Raw genomic sequence first — 21248 nt, forward strand, 5'->3', positions numbered from 1 at the left:
CTCTTCTCTCGGTAAGTCTCGACGACCTTTCTGCGCATGCCTTGCGAGAGCAGTTTGAGGCCTTGCTTGTATCGGACTGCGAACTGACCTGAATCCAAAACTCTCTCTCTTTCTCTCGCCAGATTCATGACCGTCAACCCCGCTCACGCCAAGTGGATCAACCGTGACCGATTCGTCCTCTCCAACGGTACGTAGCAAGCCCCAACAATCGCCGACAAAATCTCTTTTGCGTGTGCGAACAAGCATGCTGATTGCCTTCTCATTCCTTTTTTTTTTCGTTCAGGTCACGCTTGTGCTCTCATCTACATCCTCAACCACCTCCTCGGCTACAAGGACCTCCCCATGGAGCAGCTCAAGGCTTTCCGTCAGATCGACTCCAAGACCCCCGGTCACCCCGAGACCGGCCACACCGAGGGTATCGAGGTCACCACCGGCCCTCTCGGCCAGGGCTTCGCCAACTCCGTCGGTCTCGCCATCGCCCAGGCCAACCTCGCCGCCACCTTCAACAAGGACGGCTTCCCCCTCTTCACCAACTCCACTTACATGTTCACCGGTGACGGCTGCTTGCAGGAGGGCATCTCGTCCGAGGCCGCCTCGCTCGCCGGTCACCTCAAGCTCGGCAACCTCATCGCCCTCTACGACGACAACCACATCTCCATCGACGGCGACACCGCCTGCTCCTTCACCGAGGACGTCGAGCAGCGCTTCCTCGCCTACGGATGGCACGTCTCGCACGTCCTCGACGGTGACAAGGACCTCGAGGGCCTCTACAAGGCCATCGAAGCCGCAAAGAAGGTCACCGACAAGCCCTCGATTATCCGCGTAAAGACCACCATCGGCTTCGGCTCCAAGCAGCAGGGCCTCGCCGCCACCCACGGCGCACCGCTCAAGGCCGACGACATCGAGGGCGTCAAGGCCAAGTTCGGCATGAACCCCAAGGAGAGCTTCGTCGTCCCCGAGGACGTCTACGCCGCCTACAAGCAGATCGCTGACCGCGGCGCCCAGGCCGACAAGGAGTGGACCGAGCTCTTCAAGGCCTACGGCGACAAGTACCCCAAGGAGCACGCCGAGATCGCCCGCCGCATCGCCGGCAAGCTCCCCGAGGGCTGGGAGAAGGCCCTCCCCACCTACAAGCCCGCCGACGACGCCATCGCCTCGCGCAAGCTCTCCGAGACTGTCCTCGGCAAGCTCGCCGACGCCATCCCCGAGCTCCTCGGCGGCTCCGCCGACTTGACCGGCTCCAACCTCACCCGATGGGGCAACGCCGTCGACTTCCAGCACCCTAGCACCCAGCTCGGCGACTACTCGGGCAAGTACATCCGTTACGGTGTCCGCGAGCACGCCATGGGCGCCATCATGAACGGCCTCGACGCCTACGGCATGCACATCCCCACCGCCGGCACCTTCCTCAACTTTGTCTCGTACGCCATCGGCGCCGTGCGTCTCTCGGCGCTCTCGCACCACCGCGTCATCTGGGTCGCCACCCACGACTCGATCGGCCTCGGCGAGGACGGCCCCACCCACCAGCCCATCGAGACCGCCATCGCGCTCCGCGCCATCCCCAACCTCATGTTCTGGCGTCCCGCCGACGGTAACGAGGTCTCGGGCGCCTACCTCGTCGCCCTCCAGAGCAAGTCTACCCCCTCCGTCCTCGCCCTCACCCGTCAGAACCTGCCCCAGCTTGAGGGCAGCTCCATCGAGAAGACCTCCAAGGGTGGCTACGTCCTTGTCGAGAACAAGGACGCCGACATCACCCTCGTCGCCTCGGGTTCCGAGGTGGCGCTCTGCAACGAGGCCGTCGCCAAGCTCTCCGACAAGGGCATCAAGTGCCGTGTCGTCTCGATCCCATGCTTCTCGGTCTTTGACGCCCAGCCCATCGACTACCGCCTTTCGGTGCTGCCCTCGGGCAAGCCCATCCTCTCGGTCGAGGCCTACTCCACCCTCGGCTGGGCCAAGTACTCGCACGCCCAGCACGGCATCAACACCTTCGGCGCCTCGGCCCCCGCCAAGGAGCTCTTCAAGAAGTTCAAGATGACCGGCGACGATGTCGCCGCCAAGGCCCAGCACGTCGTCAAGGTCTTCGAGGGCCAGACCCTCGTCAGCCCCGTCGAGCTCGAGGCCAAGCTCCTCGCCTACTAAATCCGTCTCGATCCCGCCGAGGCTCGTGGTTGATGCCATGCTGCCTTGGACGACTCTCGTGAGACCTTGTGTAACGTTGTAATGCCAAGCTTCAGATGTGTTTCCGAATCCGCTCGTGCGCACGCGTGATTGTCATCGTGAGAATCGAGTTTCGAATGATTGGAGTGAGCCCGCTCGGATGTAGTCTGCCAGGGCAAGCCGAAAGTAGTTGTTGCCATGTGTGCGTTGCGTGACAAAATGAGAAGCAGCAGGCCGAAGAAAGCTCGCCCGTGACTCTGCATGTCGAAACAGGCAAACGCATGCCCTCGACGTACTCCAGATCCGTGCGGTTCAGGGACAGGAGCATACAACCTGTGCTGCAGTAGTCTTCTTGCTTTGGGAACAGGGCGCAGCGGTACAGGTCAGGCTTGAGCTCGGAACGCTCAGCCAGATCCTATTCAGGCAGATGATCGGTGTCACCAAGCCAGCGCAACTTGTCGCAAAGCCAGCTGCCATACCGCACCCCGGCTGGCACCTGGCGCCGATCGCAATACACTCCTGAGGCTCGCGATTGCTTTCAAGGTCTCATCCTGTGTCCTGAATGGGACGTGGTGCATGGTTCATGCTTCATGTTCCGACTTTGACTTTGACTTTGGAGCGTCCCTTTTCGCGGAGGTCGTGGAGCATCACCCGAAAGCGTCCGACAGACTAGCTCTCTGACGAGCAAACTGCAGGCGGTGGAGACGTATAGTTTCATGACTCTCGCGGAGCCTGAAAGACAGCAAGACGCGATATGCACCCACACACAATGCTCGTAACCCGGCTTTCCCACCGTCAGCCATGATTTCCAATCGTCAGGCAGGCAAGATGGTGTGTCGACCCTCAAGCCACGTCCTGGCTGCTGAATCACCCATCGTTGATTCATGGAACCAAAGTACGCAGGTACCCTGAACAAAGCGAGCTGCATCCTCACAGCCACCCGGAAGAACACTTGGGTAGGTTGGCTGAGAAAGATAGCCTCGCCAAGTATCCATTCCGGACTGCTGTTTTTGAAGGCTCGCATCCGCCGCCTTCCAACATGAGTCGTTACAACGAGTATTCCATTGATAACGCCAAAACGTTCATCCTCGTTGCACATAGCTTCACAGACGCCGCATGTCATGAAGAACATGTCACTCGAAGGTCATTAACTTACGTTGAATCAAGCCGCGTGCTTATAAGAGCATGGATCCTGCGGTCGAGGAGGCGTCGACCATTGAAGGTCCCTGGCACAGTGGCGAGCTCTTGGGGCACACTTTAAGGTCCGTCGCCGTCTCATGGACACTGACCTTGTACTTGTCGTCATTGCAGTCATCAAATACCGGCGCAAGTCGAACATTGTTCCGGTCATAAGGCCACGCGGCTCCGATGCGCGACGGTAATTGGTGGCGAGCTAGTGGTGTGCTTTGCGTGCTGGCGGCAGCAGCTTGCCGTTGCGCCGTTCACCCGAAACTGCTGAAATCGTCGTCGTCATCGTCGTCGCTGTCGTGCACTACCATCTCAAGCTCGGGTTCGCAACAGATTGGGAAACGTTTGGCAATCATGATCGGGCATTGCTTTGCCAAAACATGACGAAACAAGTTCAGATCCACCAGTTCATGTTTGTTCTAGTAAGGTATTGTGTCAGTCAGGTGCGCAGCCAATGAGGGGCTGACTAGCCGGCAATCCCAGCTAAGCAAAAGCATTCATATCCTAACAAAACGGTAGCTGGCGAGGGTCAGCCATCCCTCAGCCACCCGGGGTGGCTGCTGGGTGGCTGATTTTGCCACCCGGGGTGGCTGCTGGGTGGCTGACCCTCGCCACCCCCCCCGTCTTTTTAGGATATGATTGAGCATGAAGCATGAAGCAAGCTGCCCGTTCTTTCAAAGGTCACGCGTGTGTATTGCGTGCCGTAGCGGAAGTTAACACATCGTGCTGATTCATGATTTTTCTTGCTTATATTTTTGGCAAAAGGTGCCCGACAATAGTCGCGGGCCGAAATGGTGACTTGCGTTAACGTCGTGATTCATGATTTCAAGATCCACATATTTACTTGGGTAAGATGACTCTAACCTGCCGCAAATCTTGTTTCCCCGGAGAAAATAATATTGCAAACAGTCGAAACCATCAACAATCAAGTTTGTCATGGCTATAATCATGATTCCGTTGAAAAAACGTGAGTGGCCAATCACCGAAACAGGCCCTTTAGTGAAACAAAATTCACGAAAATGGTATGATTACCGGCAGGCCCCTTCGATGCTCCCGGTGACATGATGTGCTCTTGTGTAAGGAGGTCAGTCAATCTTGTTTCACGAATGGGCCACCCACGTTACGTCTCAGCTTGGCGACCGCTTTTTAGGAACCATTTTGCCAGCTACGGACGTCTCCGATGAAGCTGCGACGCGCCAACAAATTGAGGCCGGAGCCTGTTCTGCCATCGACTGCCTTTTGGCCATCGTTGTTTGCTTCACCAACACCACCTCCAGCCGCAAATTCAGCCGCAAATCCAGCCGCAAATCCAGCCGCCACCACCACCACTCAAATCCTAACAAACGGGGTGGGTGGTCGCCACCCACCCCGTTTGTTAGGATATGCCTGCGTGACTTGTTGGTTTCGCGACATGTTCGCCGCTACACGTGGGCCAAAGACGAAAGAATAGCTGTCTCATCAATTTGGGATATTTTCCGTCAAGCTCTTGTGTTGGAATTAGCTGCCTCGATCTTAGCCGGCGAAGTCACGAAACACGCTGTGAATGATCATTGATAAATTATCTCAACGGAAGAGAATGTTGGAATACGGTTTTATAGTCGCAAGTGGAGTCCGGCACCTTTTGGCGGGGTTGGGGAAACAAGAGATCCTACAAATGTTTCGTGAATATCATGCTTCGCGTGCTTGCTGCCATGTAGATTAGAGAGGTGCAATTCAGGAAAGAATCTAAAGCGTGGGCAGCGTTGCGAAGCCAAAAAGTAATACGACAAAGTCGACAAAGGAATTTGTTGAATTAGACGCGGGGTTGTGACACCAATAAAAATCCGCAAATCTTTGATCATGAATCCGGAGAAGTCGCGAGGTGCTTCGCTGGACGGCCGTGCAGCCTCTTTGGGCTTCGGTCCACAAACTGAGCAAGCCTGGGTGGGTCCCTGGCACGACCTGGAGTCATCTCGCCTTTCCGATTGATGATTTATGGAATGATTTTTCCCGAAATGCAATGGACTTCCGAGGACTCCCGAGACCAATTTAAGGCTCCCCGGTGTTCTTGAGGAAGAGGGGGTCCGCGGAAGACGCTGAAGGCTGAGGCGGTGAATCGCGAATCGTGATTTTGTGCTTTATTACATCGCAATAATCTGATCCCCACCTTCTCGACTGGGTCACTCAGCAAGTCCTAGACTTCTGTCAACGGATCCAGAGGAGAACGATCAAAGCGGACAAGTTGACCCAGTCGTTAATTTAACCCTATCATGATGAACTCGTGCCGACCACTTTCCGCCTCATTCACGCGGAGCCCAGCCATCGGCGGACACGTTTCGATTGAAAGATGGCAACTTATGGCTTTTCTGGCTCAGTAAAGCGACATCGTTACGGTGCAGAAGGGAAAAATGCGTGAATTTCAGAGAACAGTCAAGAACACGCATAGCAACGACACCGAACCCGAAACGTAAGTCAGGTTACATGACACGAAACGGGGATGTTGTCAATGCCACAAATTCGGGGTCATTATGGGAACATAATTTGTGGGACCTTGCGCAGCTTTTTCAGATTTCTTCTTTCAGAAATCATATCCTAACAAAACGGTAGCTGGCGAGGAGCAGCCACCCACCAGCCACCCCGGGTGGCTGAGGGGTGGCTGATGATTAGAAGCCACCAGGGGGGGGGTGGCTGCTGGGTGGCTGATTTTCGCCCCCCCCCCCGTCTTTTTAGGATATGAATCGTGAAAATGCACGAATGCCACTGCTTTAAGTTAGCCAGACAGGCCGAATTGGAATCGATTTACACCAGAGAAAATCACCGTATTGCAAACATTAACCGTATTACGAACGTTATTAGCCATGATTTTTGTGTGTCATGGCATGATCAACTTAGCTCATGAATGAACGCTACAAGCATAATTTTATTGGAAAAAGGTCTCACGTGTTGCGAGTCATCGGCGAGCCACCCTGGGCAGCTCAAGGACAAGTTCATGTGAGGAAAGGAAAAGGAAATGTTGCTGCTAGACAGGGCCACCACGTTTGCATCGATTTCGACCGTTCGGCCGGGCGTCTATAGTATTTGGTGGCTCGTGTGGCGACGCACCTCAAGCCTCACTCATGGTGCAGGTTTTCGTTCAAGACTCATGTCACAGCACATGTATTGGCTTGCACGGCTACTTTTCAAAACTTGAAAATTTTGCAGGATGGATCATGGTCGGTCAAATTCTTGCGTAGCTGACCATGCACATCAGCCATGGTGCATGGCCTCCATCAGTGTGAAGGCATCCCCTTCATGCTTCTAACGCGCGATGACTCACGCCCAGTCATGCGAGATCGACCAACACCCAGAGAGCTCGGCCGCGCGCGGAGAGCTCCAGCTTCAAAGCCGATTGCATCTATAGTCAGCTTCGGGTTCAGATCTTGCAAAGCGGGGTGCTTAGAATCCGAACGTGACGTGACGCACCTCTGCTGTCCGGAGCACATCGACTGGTGCTACAAGAGTGTCGTGCACCTGCATGACGAAGGAGCCGAGGGATACGTCTTTTGCTTGACGGCAGCATAGCAATCTGTTACGCCTCAAGGAGACACTGGTCTCCGAGCCGGTACTGCCTCCGGAATACATGATGCGAAGGCGTCAAGAGGGGTCATGCTGACACGTGACTCGAGACGAAGTCCACTTACACGAGTAGACCAAAGTGAGTGCTGGTGTCGGGAAAGAAAGTAGAGTCGATCTGACCACGAGAGTTGCGTCAACAGATTCGTGCAGTGTCAGCACTCGGCACCAGGCACTAGAAAGGATCGGAAAGAGCGGTCGTAAGAACACCTGACAATTTGCTTACCTTCAGACGACCCTTTTCGAGCAGCAGGAAGAGGCAGCCGGCGGGTCGTAGCAAGCGCTTGCGATGAGCGCCGACCAGCTGCAACGACTCCCGGATGTGAACTATGTGTGTCATCAGATCCATGGGCAGAGAGGACATAGGGAGCAAGTCTGCAGCGATCTCGTGGCAAGCGCTGCGATTCGACGACCCGAAGCAGAGTGCAAAGGCTCGGAGATGGACTATCCTCAACGCGCACGCGTCGTCGCAACGGTCAGTGATTGCTTATACCTCAAACTCAAGACAAGATTTTCACTCACTCTTGGCCTCGATGTTGCGGCTCAAGCGCTTGAATCTGCACAATTGGACCAAGCATACGGCAACGTCAGTAGTGCTGAGGTTGAACAGGCATGCGCGGAGCCTCAAAGAGGCCGAAGCTGGCAAAGCATCGGTGTGAGCGGAACTTACAGCGTCAAAGAATGGGAGAGCGTTTCGAGACCGCCTTGACCTGCTCGGCCGAGGTTGAGAATGTGATGCAAGACGGCGTCCGAACGCGCCCTGACTTTGTCATGTGGAAGGGAGTCTGGTGCGGCTGACGGTGTCGCAAGATGATACGAACAGACCTGTCATGTGCAGAAGACAGTGCGCAGATGGTCAGCAGTACTCCGAATGATGAGGCAGCGACGTAAACAGGGCTGTTCTTACCCTTGCTCCGGTATCGAAAGACGATGTCAGACGTAGCGGCAGGTCGTCGTTTGTCAGAAGCATGTTCGCGTGGCCAAGATCGCTGCGTGACCCGCTGAAGCACAGCTCCATCTTGCGGGGACGAGAGGCGGACACCTGTTCACAGGACGGACTGAACGTGTATGCCGTTGAGCATTGAAGGCAAGACGCACTTGTGCAGCGCTCCTTACGATTTGCCATGCCGCAGCGCCGACACCGGAACGCGCCGAAAGTATGCTCCGAGGACTCGAGGTGGATATTCGTGCTGCCATTGGAGGCTGGTTCAAGCTTCGATGCGGGGTCATCGAGTCCGGCCGGCTCTTGGAAGCGATGAAGCTCGAGACGGATGCTTGCTTCGGAGTCCCTCTGTCCGTGGCAAATTGCATGATATTTAGAGAGCGACATCAGTTGAGTCGAAATGGAGAGAAAGGATGCAGGACCCTACAGCCCTCGACTCACCTCGATCGCGACAATGCTCCAGTATCCTGTGAACACGACATCTGCATTTATGATCGAGCCATCCGAGAGACGACAAGGAATTTTGAGATCGTCCCGACGATAGTAGACCCTGAGAGGATAGACGGATGTGCACGCAAATTGCAGCCTTTCGACAACATGGTCCTCTGCATGGACAAAGACGCTACAAAGTCAGCCATTGCCGACCACACTGAATGCGGAAAAACTCAATGTGTAGCGAATGACACGGACCCACGGATCTGTTTCGGGCAGACTGTCAGCGGCGTGATCCCGAAACCCTTTGGAGTGTCCAAGTCTGCGCTCGCTACTCACAAGTTGGCATGAATGCGATCCATCTCGACGGGCACGAGCAGCCTACTCCACGCGAGGGCCAAGGATTGGATGGCGCCCGATTTGGTGACAGAAAAGTCAGCTCCTCTGCCGGGGTAAAGCGAATCATAGGCTTGCATGTCCTCGGACGACGAGGCCCAACACAAGCACTTGAAGCGATGCAGCGTGGCAGGGTTATCCGTGACCTTGGAGGGTTTCGCAGACTCTACATCGGCGGTGGATTCAGCGGGGTGGGCTGTTGGCTCTGTCTTTGGCTCTTCGGTCAGCAGATCGCCGGTCACAACGTCGAAGAAGCTCCAGCGATTGCCCCGGCGGCATTGCAAACCTAGGGAGCGACACGAAGTACAGAAAGGTCTGGTTCTGTCGCAAGCGCTACCGACGCGGTTGCATCTCTCGCAAGACGGGGAGACTGGAGGAGCAGAAGCTTCAGCTGAAGTTGACTGGGATGTGATGGACCGATCGGTAGCTTACCCAGGAGAAGGTCGGATCGGTATGGATGTAGGTGGATCTCGGCGCGAGATATAGAGGAGGGGACGCGAACGGCCAAATCGGAGGACGCCTGTCGAGTCGCGACGTCGAGGAATGGCTCGTAGCGTGGGACAGGAGTGACTGGCGTCTTTGTGCGGGCTCCGCTTGGATGGTTGCCGTTGCGCTGGTTGCCAAGTCCATGATGATGCCGACGTCCGTTGACAATGAATGTGGGATGTGCTGATTTGCGTTGACAGTTGGTACCTTGTGTCGAGCGCTCATCCCAAAAGCGCGCGGACGACGGCCTGTGCCTCATGGCGGTGATGAGCTTTTACTGGCCGAGCAAGGTGCGCGGCGCAGGCACCATGGTCGAGCAGCACGTCTTTGGGCGCAAGTGGTGTGTGTGATTGATCCAAGAAGCCTGTCCGCTTCTGAATTGTGATTTCATGCAGAAAATCCAGGGTCGCGGCGCCGTTCCTACTTTGGCGGCATCCGCGGGTCGGTATCGCCGTGAGCCGCGGCAAGGGTTGAGGAGACCCTCAAATTCCGTGACAGCCGTCGAGTCTAAAATCCGTCCGTCGGTCCAACTTGTGGAGCATCGGTCGTCTGATTAGATTGCATGGAGCTTCTCGAATCCGATAAAAGCCAAGGCTGTCTACGCCGAGCTCGCCTCCCCGCTGCACCCAACTCCAAATCCACCACAACATTGATGGCAACACCAGCAGCTCGATTGGCCCTCTCCATTCTCTTCTCGCTGCTCGTCGCCTTGGCCTCTCACCGATTCGTCAGACGCTCCTCGTCCTGCCCCAATTTCGATCCCATCTCAACAATGGTCACCGCTACAAAGGCTCCAGTCTTCTTCATCAGCCATGGAGGACCGCCCAGTAGGTACACTTAGATCGCTATTCAAGCGGCATTGTAGTTTTTTTTTTTTTTTTTAACTTGACGCTCTTTTTCGGCCTGTGGCGCAAAAGCCATGTTTCAACCTGAGCACCCCGCCTATCAGCACTGGCGTAGATGGGGGAAACAAGTGCGGGAACTTCACCAGCAAGGCGTCGTTCGAGGGCTTGTCTTCGTCAGTGCTCATTGGCAAGCCGAAGATCTCGACCAAGGTGTATATGGTAGGTCCTCAGCCACAGCAGAGTCTATCTCAGGTGCACGCCCGTATCTCGACCCTGACATCCTTCTTGACCTACTTATGTGCCTCTGACAGTGAACGTCGACGAGCGAAACCCTCTCGTCTACGACTTCTACGGATTTCCGGATCATTTCGTACGTCCCTCCTTGCACACATACATCCAATGTTGCCTCCTCCTCTTTGCCATGGTCCTCTGACCAAACATCCGGCTGCACCCATTACAGTACAAGCAAAAGGTGGAATCTTCCAACCCCTCCAACGTCTCCGCACTCGTACTCGAGCATCTGCGTCAAAGTGGCGTTCAGGCGCTTCCCGTGAAGCGCGGCATTGACCACGGCGTATGGTGTCCTCTCAAAGTTGCATTTCAGAAACCATTGCTCGAGGACCTGCCGTCGGACAACGCCGAATCGCAACCAGCGTCGATCAACGATCCCTCCCAGCTGCCTCCCGCCCTGTCTCTGACTCAGCTCTCCTTGCCTGCCTCAGATGCCTCTCTGGACTCCTTGAAGCTCGGTGCTGCACTCCGCAGGCTTCGCGATCAGGGCTTCGCCATCGTGGGCGGCGGTATGTCCGTGCACAACCTGCGCGAGGCCATGAAGGCTTTTGCCCTGGTCGGAAGGGGCTTCGGCGCCCTGCAGCCCACTCCCTACTCTTCCAGCTTCCTGAGCGCGCTCACGGAGGCTATGACGGCTCCACCTGCATCGCGAGACGAGGACAAGTGGGCCAAGGCCATCAATCTCGACAAGAGACAGGACTTCCTGCCATCGCATCCCACTCCGGAACACTTCCTGCGTACGTTGAGCCCGCCGACTGGTTTCCCATTGCACCGTGTCACTGGCTAACAAAATGAGGGCCCGCCCCTTTCCCATCTCGCCTTTAGCCGCGCTCGTGGCACTGGGAGCTGCACACTCCGACGAGCAAGGCACCGAAACCTTTGCACTCGACGAAGGCCCCATGGGTTGGTGAGTCTGCTTCAGCTTCCGTGTTTCTCTCGATTGGATCGTCCTGGCTCACACACATCGGAGGCCTCGACCTGCGCTCTCTACGATTACAGGAACATGTACAGGTGGGGATGAGCGCAGACCAACGTGAAGACATCTATCGAGCTGGTTCGTCCTGAAGCGCAAGCTTTGCGCGCCTGCGATCTTCATCGTCCTTCATGTCGCGCGCTGCTTGATCATGCAGGCCCGCGGCTGCGCTCTTTGCCTTTTCTGCACTGCCTTCTTTTCCGACCCTATTGGCACCAAATTGAACGATCTTCTTCCATCGCGCGCGGATGTCTGACGCCATCTCCACAAGCGCAAGCCCTCGGTAAAAGTAGACGAATGACCACCATGCGCGGAAGTAGTCCTTCCACAGCGAGAGCGATGTGAGCAGGCTCGCGCGGCCACTCGCCCGACGCTCTTTGAGCTGCTTCAGATCGTCACGGTAGACCGCCAGTGCGCAGAGGCGAGCGGCGATGAGGAAAGGTCGAGTCGGGCCATGTGTAGTGTGGAGACTTGCGTCGAGTGAGCGGGTGAGGTCGTTGAGCTTGAGCACCATCAGCATGCGGCGCGGAAGACGACGGAGCAGGTCGAGGATCGAGAGAAAGAGGCCCTCCTTCTCCATGACCGTCTTGCGAATGTGCTCTTGTTCGTCGTCGGAAAGATTGCTACCGCCATCCATGTCCAGGAGACTTCCTGCGCGGTTGCGATCCTTGACGCCGAGTGGGTTCTTCGGGTCGCTACCTTCGAGGCCGGCTCTGCCAGTAATGGCGCTCTCCAAGATCGGGTAGAGGTCGTCATCGATGTTGGCAATGAGCTTTGCATACTTGCGTCGCTCTGCCGTCACTTCCGGGCTCGCACGCTTGAGGAGCGAAAGCCAGAAGCGAGCGTAGTTGGCGCGAAGCTGCGGGTCGATGTCAAAGTAGAGACCGTGATCGAGAAGGACGACTTCAAAGTTGTAGCGCGATCGACTGCCTGGCGGTGCGGGACGGATGAGAACATTGCCACCGTGAGGGTCGGCGTGGAAAAAGCCGTGCAAGTAGAGCATCTGGGAGAAGACGCGCGAGAGTTCCTGGCTGACCCTGTTACGGTCGATGTCGTGCTCGGCAAGGTAGCGCAGGTTGTCGGGTCTGCGGCCATCGATGAACTCCATGGCCATGACACGCTTGAAGACATACTTGACCTTGGGGATGTAGACGGACGTGGTTCGATAGGCGGCAAAGTCATCCTCTGCCCTCTTGGCATTCTGTGCTTCGTGGCGGAAGTCCATTTCGAGCGGCATGTTCTCGTTCATCTCGTCTGCGAGCCACTCGAAGCTGAAGTCAGGAAGAAGACGCTTGACCCACTTGACGAGCACTGTGACCGTCTTCATGTCGACTTCGGAGAAGCGTTCGACGTCCGGATGCATCATCTTGAGCGCGAGCTGCTGGCCCGTCTGTCGATCCACCGCACGATGCACCTGTGCGAGCGAAGCAACACCGATGGGTTTGGGGTCGATCTCGCTGAAGGCCTCGTTGAAGCTCATGCCTGTTTCGGTCCTGAACATGGCCTCGAGCTCGGGCAAGGGAGTCGGGGTGTTCTGGTCCTGCAGAGGTCGCAGAGTGGTTGTCCATTCGGGTGGCAGCAGGACAATGGCGGAAAGATGCTGGCCAAGCTTGACGTAGAGGCCGCCGTTGGTCTGCAAGGCAGCAAGGATGCGATGAGCCGAGCGCAGATGGCACTGGCGCAGCTCTTCGGTCTCTTCTTCGCGCGAGGAGTAGGTTTTGTTGAGGGTGGAGCGGTAGTCCCAAACGCAGAGGGCGACGGCCTTGGCGATGGTGGTGGAACGGGTGAGTGCGAGTAGGGCGAAGTTGGTGCTGTTGGCCTGAGACTTTTGAGCCTCGCGAACCTGACGCTCCATCTCATCATGGGGCAGCTGCAGTCCCCGGATGGGCGGCTGCGAGCCATCGAGATGGATAGTGTCCTGCAGCTGATACCCGACAGCTCCGACGAGGATCAGCACCAGTAGCGCCACTCCGACGCGGCGGCTGTTGCGACGAAACTGGGCATGGGCTGCGGCGGTCTCCTTTGGATTCGGGATGGCGGGCTGATCAAAGTTGATGGGCTTGGGCTGCGGGCGAACCGGCGGATACTGCTTTCGGAAGGGTCTGTTGTCGGCGGACTTGCCTGAATCAGAAGCGTCCGGTGACGAGGAGGGCGCGCCAGGTGACGTCGGCCTTCTCGAATCCGCGAGCGGGCCGAGGGTGGAGAAAGGCTTGATGTTTTGCCAGTGGCTGCTCTGACCGCTCCGAGAGACCACTGTGTTGGTGCACAGATGCAGCGACCGCGACGGAAGCCAACAGTGTGCGCTCGACTGCGGACGCCTCAGTGCTGCGGATGCAACGGAGCGAGCCGTCGTCGCGTGCAGTCCGAGCATGGCGGCCAAGACGTGTCGCACAGCGTTCGGAGGGCGAGCTGGCTGTTGTTGCGACGCGGAATCCTTCTAGAAAGTCACCAAGGCGAGCCGTGACTGCCTAAAGTTGTCCCTGCGTGGCTGTGAGCGCCGTAGAATATGCGTATACCTAGAGTGATGCCGTGTGGATGGAGTATGCGTGGGTGACGGTGTCAGAAGCGCTTCGGTGATCAGGTCCGACTGTGTCGGCAGCGCCTGCTGAATGCTCCGCTTTCCGAAATCTTGGCGAGCCGGCGTTGCGGTCATCGCCATCGCACCGAAAAGTGGAGTGTCGAAGCTGAGCCGGTTTGGGTCGGAATCGCTTCGCTTTCGAAAATTTACATTTGTCGATGGCAGATCGAAGGAAACGCACAAAGTTGAATTCAAAATCCTCTATCCGAGATTCGGACGAACAAATCCGACTATGATGCTCGCCCAGAAGCGGCAAAAGTAGCAGGCCGACGCAGCGGCAAATGCAAAACCGGCCTTACATGACACCCAATAGCCGACAATCGAAGAGGATGCGTTTCGAAGGAGGCATCGAACGGATCCGCCGGCTGCACAGCGTGGTCGGCAGGCACTACGTCAAGTCCGCGGCGATGGCATCCCCTTTCGTCACTTGCAGCCGACGTCGGCACCGTTGTTGGCGAGCCGTTGCTGCACTCGCCTTGTGACTCCCTTGCACCACCGAGTCACTCGAACGTCCTCCAGACTGACTTCCACCATCGATGGATCGAGCATGATATACGCCAAGCGCACTCCTCTCCCGTCTGCACCGACAATTTAAAGGAGGTGACATGGGTCCACAAGATCCCTCATAACACGACAGGAAGCTAGCATTCCTGATTGCCTCACGTCGCCACAATTACTTTTCGACGTTGTGACTGGGCTCAGAATGGCTATAAAGGACACATCCACATCTGTGCGCCCGGCTGGTTCGCCAATAGATGACGAAACACCCGAGGAGACACCGGCAGGTGAGTACCGTGCTGTGCCTGCAAACTGTGCTGGCGGCTGTTGACATTGAACCCTGCGTCTCCCTTGGAACGTGCAGAAACATCGCGCCATTCTCTCAGCGTGTCGCTGCACTCTGATCACAGTGATGCCGATGCTCGAGGTCTCGAAGCGCAAGAAAGGGCGGGAGAAAAGGCAGCGCCGACCCCGGCAGAAGCCGAGGATGCGGACCCAAACCTCGTCACTTGGGATAGCCCCGATTCTCAGGAGAATCCGCGCAACTGGTCCAAACGCCACCGCTGGGCGGTCACGACGCTGGTTTCCAGCTACACGTTTCTCAGCCCGTTGGCGTCGTCGATGATCGCGCCGGCGCTGCCGCTATTGAGCGAGGAGTTCAACGTGCACTCGAGCGTACGCGAGAGCATGATGCTCTCGACGTTCGTCTTGGCTTACAGCTGTGGTCCATTGCTACTGGCGCCCTTGACCGAGATGTTTGGACGAAGGGTGGTGCTGCAAACCACCAACCTCATGTTCATTGCCTTCAATCTGGGATGTGGCGCCAGTCAAAATGCGGCGCAGCTTACGGTGTTGCGCTTCTTCGCGGGTCTTGGTGGCTCAGCACCCCTGGCTGTGGGAGGCGGCACGATCGCTGATCTGTTCGAGCCAGGAGAGCGCGGCAGCGCCATGGGAATGTACAGCCTTGCGCCGCTACTTGGACCGGCGATTGGGCCGATTGTGGGTGGGTGGATCGTGCAGGAACTCGGTCAGTGGCGATGGATCTTCTGGGTCTCGTCGATCTACGGCGGTCTCACGGCCTTTATCGGGCTGTTCCTGCTGCCGGAGACGTACGCACCCGAGATTCTCAAACGCAAAGCGCGCAAGCTGAGGAAGGAGACGGGCAACGAGCAACTGCACACCATCTACGAGAAGCAAGATTCGTCCAAGTGGTATTTGCGATTACGCCACAACCTGGTGCGCCCGTTTGTGCTGCTCACGACGCAACCCATCATCCAGGTGTTTGCAGTGTACATGGCGATTCTGTACGGATGCATGTACATCCTGCTCACGGTGTTCCCTCAGGTGTTCGGCACGATCTACAACGAAGAGCCGGGCATCGCATCTCTTAACTACATCTCCCTGGCGATCGGATTCACGATTGGCGGACAGGTGGGCGGAAGGGTGGTCGACTATTCGTATCGCACGCTCAGCGCACGAGAGGCCGACGGCAAAGGACGGCCCGAGTTTAAGCTTCCGCTGCTCATGGTGACCTCGTCACTGTTCCCCGCTGGGCTGCTCATCTACGGCTGGACGGCGGCTTATAAGGTGCACTGGATCGCGCCCAACATTGGCGCAGCATTGTTCGCCGCGGGAGCGATGGGCACGTTTCTGGTGTGCCAGGGATATCTGGTGGACGTGTTGCCGCTGTATGCTGCGTCGGTGCTGGCCGCAGCGGTGCTGGTGCGCAGCTTGGGCGGCTTCGGCTTTCCGCTCTTTGCGCCGACCATGTACGAGCGGCTGGGTCAGGGATGGGGGAACACCGTGTTGGCGCTGGTGTCGGCGGTGATTGGCATACCGGCTCCTTGGGTGCTATTCCGCTACGGGCCCTACCTTCGAGCCAAGAGTCGGTACGCGGCGGAAAATCCTGCGGCGGCTCGGATGAAGTAGAGCGTGGTTGTCTCTCACCACCAACATTCTTGCTTAGAAACACTTGCACATGTGAAGAAGAGGAAGTTCATATTGCCCTGGTTTCGATGGTGTGCCGATTGATCTCCCGATTTCTGCTGGCTACTCGATCGAAGGCGAGGAAGCCGGGGCAGAGGATGGGTCTTGGTGTCTTGGTCCATGGAAGGCGCGAAGCGAGCCGCGCGCTGGAGCCAAGCGGCTGCGAGCCGAGCCGAGCTGAGCTGGCACCGCACGGCCAACAAGCTGTATTCTGAACGCCGAAGCCTCCCCCTTCGCCACACCGGTTTGCGCTGTTGCAAATCCGGTCGACGAAAATTCCGCTTTGTCCGTCGAGCTGGCAGGCGCAGCCTCGGCTTGCCGCCGCCGCTCTCGCCTTTGCCCTGCCAAATGAAGGACCTGATTAGGGTGAACCAAGCTCACTGACTGCCCTACACTGTGCCAGCCGCAGGATTGAGCCTGTGCACTGCCCTACCTCTCGGAGCTTGTTCTCCGACCTTGTGTTGTGTTGGTGGCTCTGCACGGGATAGCGCGGCCCACGCTAAGCTGCACGTCGCCGCGCGGGCAGCAGAAGAAAGCTGCATCGATGGCTCGTGAAAGCTGTGCGGTGAGCGGAGCCTGACTTGCGGCACGCAGGCGAGGGTTTGAGCAAGCCTAAGGTTGCGAGGGCGAGCTGCGCAAAAGCGATGTTGTGGCAAAGCGAGGGGGAGGGGGAAGGCACGGGTCGGGCTCAAGCGAAGACTCGGATGCAGTGCGGGGTGCATTCATCTGGCCACCTCTGCAGGCACCTTTGCAGGCACCTCTGCAGGCATCTCTGCAGCCAGAAGAGGGCGGGGTAGCGAGACAACAATAAGGACCCGTCCGTCCAGCCCTGCATTTTCAATTTCTAATCCACAGAGGAGAGAGTGCCGTTTCGCCTGCGATGCGCTGGTCTGTGCTTTTTGAGCCAAAGTGACAGGGCAGGGTCTTGTGGGGAAACCCCGCTCTTTTCCCTCTCCCTCTCTCTCTCTCCAATCGGCTCAGTCTGGTTCGGCGACGAGCTCTCTCTTCTTCTCTCTTCTGCCGCTCAGTTTGGCGCGCGCGCGCAAGACGGGTCTGCCTTGGCCTTGGTCTTTGCCTTGCCCTGGACGCCACGCATGCATGCATCCAACCCACCCTCTCGAGCCCGTCTCGAGTCGGCAGGCCCATCTAGCCGCCACCCGGTGAGCCTCGCTCCCGTGTCGCGCTCCTGAGCCACTCGCACCCGTCCCCTTTAAAAAGATTCCTCCCCTCCTCCTTCACTCCGTCTCTCCGACACGCTTTGTGAACTTCATCACCCTCCCCCCCGTCTCATCTCGATCTATCGCTCGCAGGTCTTCCCCAGTCACTTTTCCAACGTATCGATACCACACTCACTCTCTCCCCCACACACACATCCCACAATGTCTCGCGTCGTCGTCGTCGGCGGTGGTCTCTCCGGCCTCAGTGCCGCTCACACTCTCTACGAGCGCGGTGCCAATGTGCTCGTCCTCGACAAGAACGTAAGTCCTCTACATTCCCTGAAATCGCCTTTACCCCACAGATATCGGAGACTGACTTGATTGCTGGCGTTCCGCTCTGTGTGACATCAGCCCTTCTTCGGCGGTAACTCGACCAAGGCAACCTCCGGTATCAACGGCGCCGGCACCACCACCCAGGCCGAGCAGGGCATCCCAGATTCCGCCAAGACCTTCTTTGAGGACACCAAAAAGTCGGCTCGTGACCTTGCCCGCGACGACCTCATCAAGGTGCTCACCGGCAAGTCCGGCGAGGCCGTCAACTGGCTCATGGACCGCTTCGACCTCGACCTCAGCAAGGTCTCGCGTCTCGGCGGTCACTCGCAGCCCCGTACCCACCGTGGCGGCGCCCAGTTCCCCGGCATGACCATCACCTACGCTCAGATGGAGAAGCTCGAGGACCTCGCAGAGGCAGAGCCCGACCGCATCCAGATCCTCCGCAAGGCACGCGTCACCAAGCTCATCCACCAGAACGGCGAGGTCACCGGCGTCGAGTACGAGTACCAGGGACAGACCCACAAGGAGGACGGCCCCGTCGTCCTCGCCACCGGCGGCTACGCAGCCGACTTTGACGACGTCAACTCGCTCCTCAAGAAGTACCGCCCCGACCTCGTCCACCTCCCCACCACCAACGGCGACCACTGCACCGGTGACGGCCAGAAGATGGTCGCCTCCATTGGCGGTCGTCTCATCGACCTCGAGAAGGTTCAGGTCCACCCCACCGGTCTCGTCGACCCCAAGGAACCCGACGCCAAGGTCAAGTTCCTCGCCGCAGAGGCCCTCCGTGGCTGCGGTGGTCTGCTCATCGACAACGAGGGCAACCGTTTCGCCGACGAGCTCGGCCACCGTGACTACGTCACCGGCCGCATGTGGGACAACAACAAGTTCCCCGTGCGCCTCATCCTCAACGAGCAGGCCTCCAAGGAGATCGAGTGGCACTGCAAGCACTACGCCGGCCGTGGCCTCATGAAGCGCTTCGACAGCGGTGACGACCTCGCAAAGGAGATGGGCATCCCCGCCGACAAGCTCAAGAGCACCTTCCAGGACTACGAGGCCATCGCAAAGGGCGAAAAGAAGTGCCCATGGGGCAAGAAGTTCTTCTCCAACTCGGACCTCCGCATGAACCAGGCCTTCTACGTCGCTCTCATGACCCCCGTGCTCCACTACACCATGGGTGGTCTCGAGATCGACCCCGAGTCGCGCGTCATCGACAGCCAGGGCAAGCCCATCCCCGGTCTCTTCGCCTGCGGTGAGATCGCCGGTGGTGTCCACGGCGCCAACCGTCTCGGCGGTTCGTCGCTCCTCGGCTGTGTCGTCTTCGGCCGTGTGGCCGGTGACTCGGCCTCGAGCTACCTGCTGCGCAACCTTGCCACGGGCAAGGCCACCGCCCGTCTCGGCCAGATTGCCAACCACCTCGAGACGCGCGTTCGCGCCGACCCCAACTCCAAGACCATCACGCTCGAGTTCGGCTTTGGCGACGGCGCCTCGTCGGCCTCGAGCGTGCAGCAGCAGAACTCTGCGCAGCCTGCCGCCGTGGCCCAGGGCCAGCCCGCTCAGACGGACAAGGCGGTGCAGCAGTCCGGCAGCGCCGCTGCTGCGCAGCAGACCATCGAGGAGAAGGAGTACACTATGGACGAGGTCGCAAAGCACACCACCGAAGACGACGTCTGGGTCGTCGTCGAGGGCCAGGTGCTCAACGTCTCGGGCTTCCTCGATGACCACCCGGGCGGAAAGAAGGCCCTTATGCTCTACGCCGGCCGCGACGCCACCGAGGAGTTCCTCATGCTCCACGACCGCAAGGTCATCCAGAAGTACGCGGCCGACACCGTCATTGGCCGTGTCAAGGCTTGATCTCCCCCTTCCATTGTTGATTGATGTTCCGGCCGATGTGGCAACAAATTCATGATTTGCCTCCATACGAGAGCCGGTTTTGTGTCGATCGTTTTCCGCGAAGCCATCTTGAGTCGACGGGGCCGTGCAGTGACAGTCGGACGTGCACGTGCGCATGCACGATCATTGCGGAGACGGCCATCACCCATGCTTCACAGACATGACGGCGAACAGAAAGAACAAGATTTGTCAAAGCATAACTTAGAATACAGATTGGCAGATGGTGGGCTGGCAAAGCAGATCAGAGCGAGAATCCCATGTCGCGCTCCTTCTTGCGGTCCTTTTCCAGTTTCTGTTCGAGCTTGGCAAACTCGTCGAGTGCGATTTCCTCCTCTGGGTCGAGCACCTGTTCGACGCCATTGACCTCAGGGATGTAGTGCTTGAGCATACGTTCGATGCCGGACTTGAGAGTGACGGTGGACGAGTCGCAACCACGGCAAGATCCTTTGAGCTTGACCTTGACGATTCCGTCCGTGTCTTCTCCGAATCCGCGGTACTCGAGGTCGCCTCCGTCCTCCTGGATCGCCGGACGCACACGCGTGTCAAGAAGCTCCTTGATCATGGCCACGACCTCCGAGTCTGTCTCGAGGATCACGGTGTCGCTCGAGCCATGCGACGACTCGGGGTCGGTGAAGAGCGGGTGACCGGCGGTGAAGAACTCCATGATGCTCGAGTAGATCTCGGGCTTGAGTGTCGACCACTGGTGCTCTGCATCCTTGCTGACCGTGACAAAGTCGGGACCGTAGAAGACGCCGACGATGCCGGGGATGTTGAACAGCTTCTTGGCGAGTGGCGAGGCCATGGAAGCACGTGTATCGAGGAACTCGTGCGTGCCCGACTCCATCACCTGTCGACCGGGCAGGAACTTGAGCGAGTCCTCGTTGGGTGTCGACTCGGTCTGAATGAACATCGTTCGCCTCTGCATCGAGAGAACGGGTGATGCACGTGTCAGCGCAGAAGCACGCAGTGCAGACGTTGACGCCGTCATCATGGATCGTGCGAGCGGAACGACGCTTCTGCGGGCCACAGCGACAGCGGCCCGGCTGCCAGATGCAACAGCTGAGGTCGTAGAGGCTGCACGCAGCAGCGAAACGCTTGTCCTTGTAACACCCGTCATCTTGCGAATGAGAGAGTGGTTGGGATAGTTTGGTGGTGTGCGCAGAAGAAGTGGAGTTAGAGGTGGCGAGTCGGTTCTCGTGTCCAACTCAGCAGCGGCGGCGGCGGCAGCAGAATTCGAGCATCGGACTTTGAGCGGCTGAGTAAGCATTAGCAATATCAACGAAGAGCGAGCGGGGCAGCTCAGCGCGCCCAGGCTGTCGATTTTCACGGGTTTTCCGGCTGTAACTCGACCCGATGGAGCCGAGCCAAGACGACGATGCACTGGAAGTGGTGGTGACATGCGGATCCCCCGCTTAGGCCACCCTACTTAGCGCCGGCAGGATCTTCTCGCTCCTCTCGTTGCCACAAGCTCTTCTTTCAAGTGAACCACCATCTCTATCTC

The 21248-nt window shown here is 57.9% G+C and overlaps 6 protein-coding genes across 6 annotated transcripts, besides 2 other annotated features; 3 read left to right on the forward strand and 3 right to left on the reverse strand.

Moving 5' to 3' along the window:
- Positions 1-122: 122 nt before the first annotated feature.
- Positions 123-187: a sequence feature (In-frame stop codon was detected at splice-junction site;~hypothetical protein).
- Positions 188-283: 96 nt separating this feature from the next.
- Positions 284-2139: a sequence feature (In-frame stop codon was detected at splice-junction site;~hypothetical protein).
- A 4620-nt stretch (positions 2140-6759) lies between these two features.
- On the reverse strand, positions 6760-9452 carry PAN0_020d5873 (uncharacterized protein; the record flags this gene model as incomplete). Its single annotated transcript, XM_014798567.1, has 10 exons — positions 6760-6928; positions 7005-7054; positions 7163-7263; positions 7459-7493; positions 7607-7696; positions 7762-7978; positions 8053-8227; positions 8321-8501; positions 8651-8993; positions 9140-9452. 10 exons carry the CDS (start codon positions 9450-9452, stop codon positions 6760-6762), a joined length of 1674 nt encoding a protein of 557 aa, XP_014654053.1.
- A 513-nt stretch (positions 9453-9965) lies between these two features.
- PAN0_020c5874 (aromatic ring-opening dioxygenase LigB subunit) lies at positions 9966-11350 on the forward strand (the record flags this gene model as incomplete). Its single annotated transcript, XM_014798568.1, has 6 exons — positions 9966-10024; positions 10143-10300; positions 10350-10408; positions 10499-11066; positions 11155-11236; positions 11329-11350. 6 exons carry the CDS (start codon positions 9966-9968, stop codon positions 11348-11350), a joined length of 948 nt encoding a protein of 315 aa, XP_014654054.1.
- A 22-nt stretch (positions 11351-11372) lies between these two features.
- On the reverse strand, positions 11373-13673 carry PAN0_020d5875 (ABC1-domain-containing protein; the record flags this gene model as incomplete). Its single annotated transcript, XM_014798569.1, has 1 exon — positions 11373-13673. One exon carries the CDS (start codon positions 13671-13673, stop codon positions 11373-11375), a length of 2301 nt encoding a protein of 766 aa, XP_014654055.1.
- Positions 13674-14583: 910 nt separating this feature from the next.
- On the forward strand, positions 14584-16307 carry PAN0_020c5876 (MFS multidrug transporter; the record flags this gene model as incomplete). The annotated part of the gene is made up of 2 exons (XM_014798570.1): positions 14584-14665; positions 14743-16307. The coding sequence occupies 2 exons, from the start codon at positions 14584-14586 to the stop codon at positions 16305-16307; spliced, it is 1647 nt and encodes a 548-aa protein (XP_014654056.1).
- A 1436-nt stretch (positions 16308-17743) lies between these two features.
- On the forward strand, positions 17744-19708 carry PAN0_020c5877 (flavocytochrome c; the record flags this gene model as incomplete). The annotated part of the gene is made up of 2 exons (XM_014798571.1): positions 17744-17842; positions 17933-19708. 2 exons carry the CDS (start codon positions 17744-17746, stop codon positions 19706-19708), a joined length of 1875 nt encoding a protein of 624 aa, XP_014654057.1.
- Positions 19709-19988: 280 nt separating this feature from the next.
- Positions 19989-21146, reverse strand: PAN0_020d5878 (nifU-like protein c; the record flags this gene model as incomplete). Its single annotated transcript, XM_014798572.1, has 1 exon — positions 19989-21146. One exon carries the CDS (start codon positions 21144-21146, stop codon positions 19989-19991), a length of 1158 nt encoding a protein of 385 aa, XP_014654058.1.
- Between the last annotated feature and the right edge of the window lie 102 nt (positions 21147-21248).

Source organism: Moesziomyces antarcticus, assembly GCF_000747765.1.
Source record: "Moesziomyces antarcticus DNA, scaffold: scaffold_v10020, strain JCM 10317, whole genome shotgun sequence".
Lineage (NCBI taxonomy): Eukaryota > Fungi > Basidiomycota > Ustilaginomycetes > Ustilaginales > Ustilaginaceae > Moesziomyces > Moesziomyces antarcticus.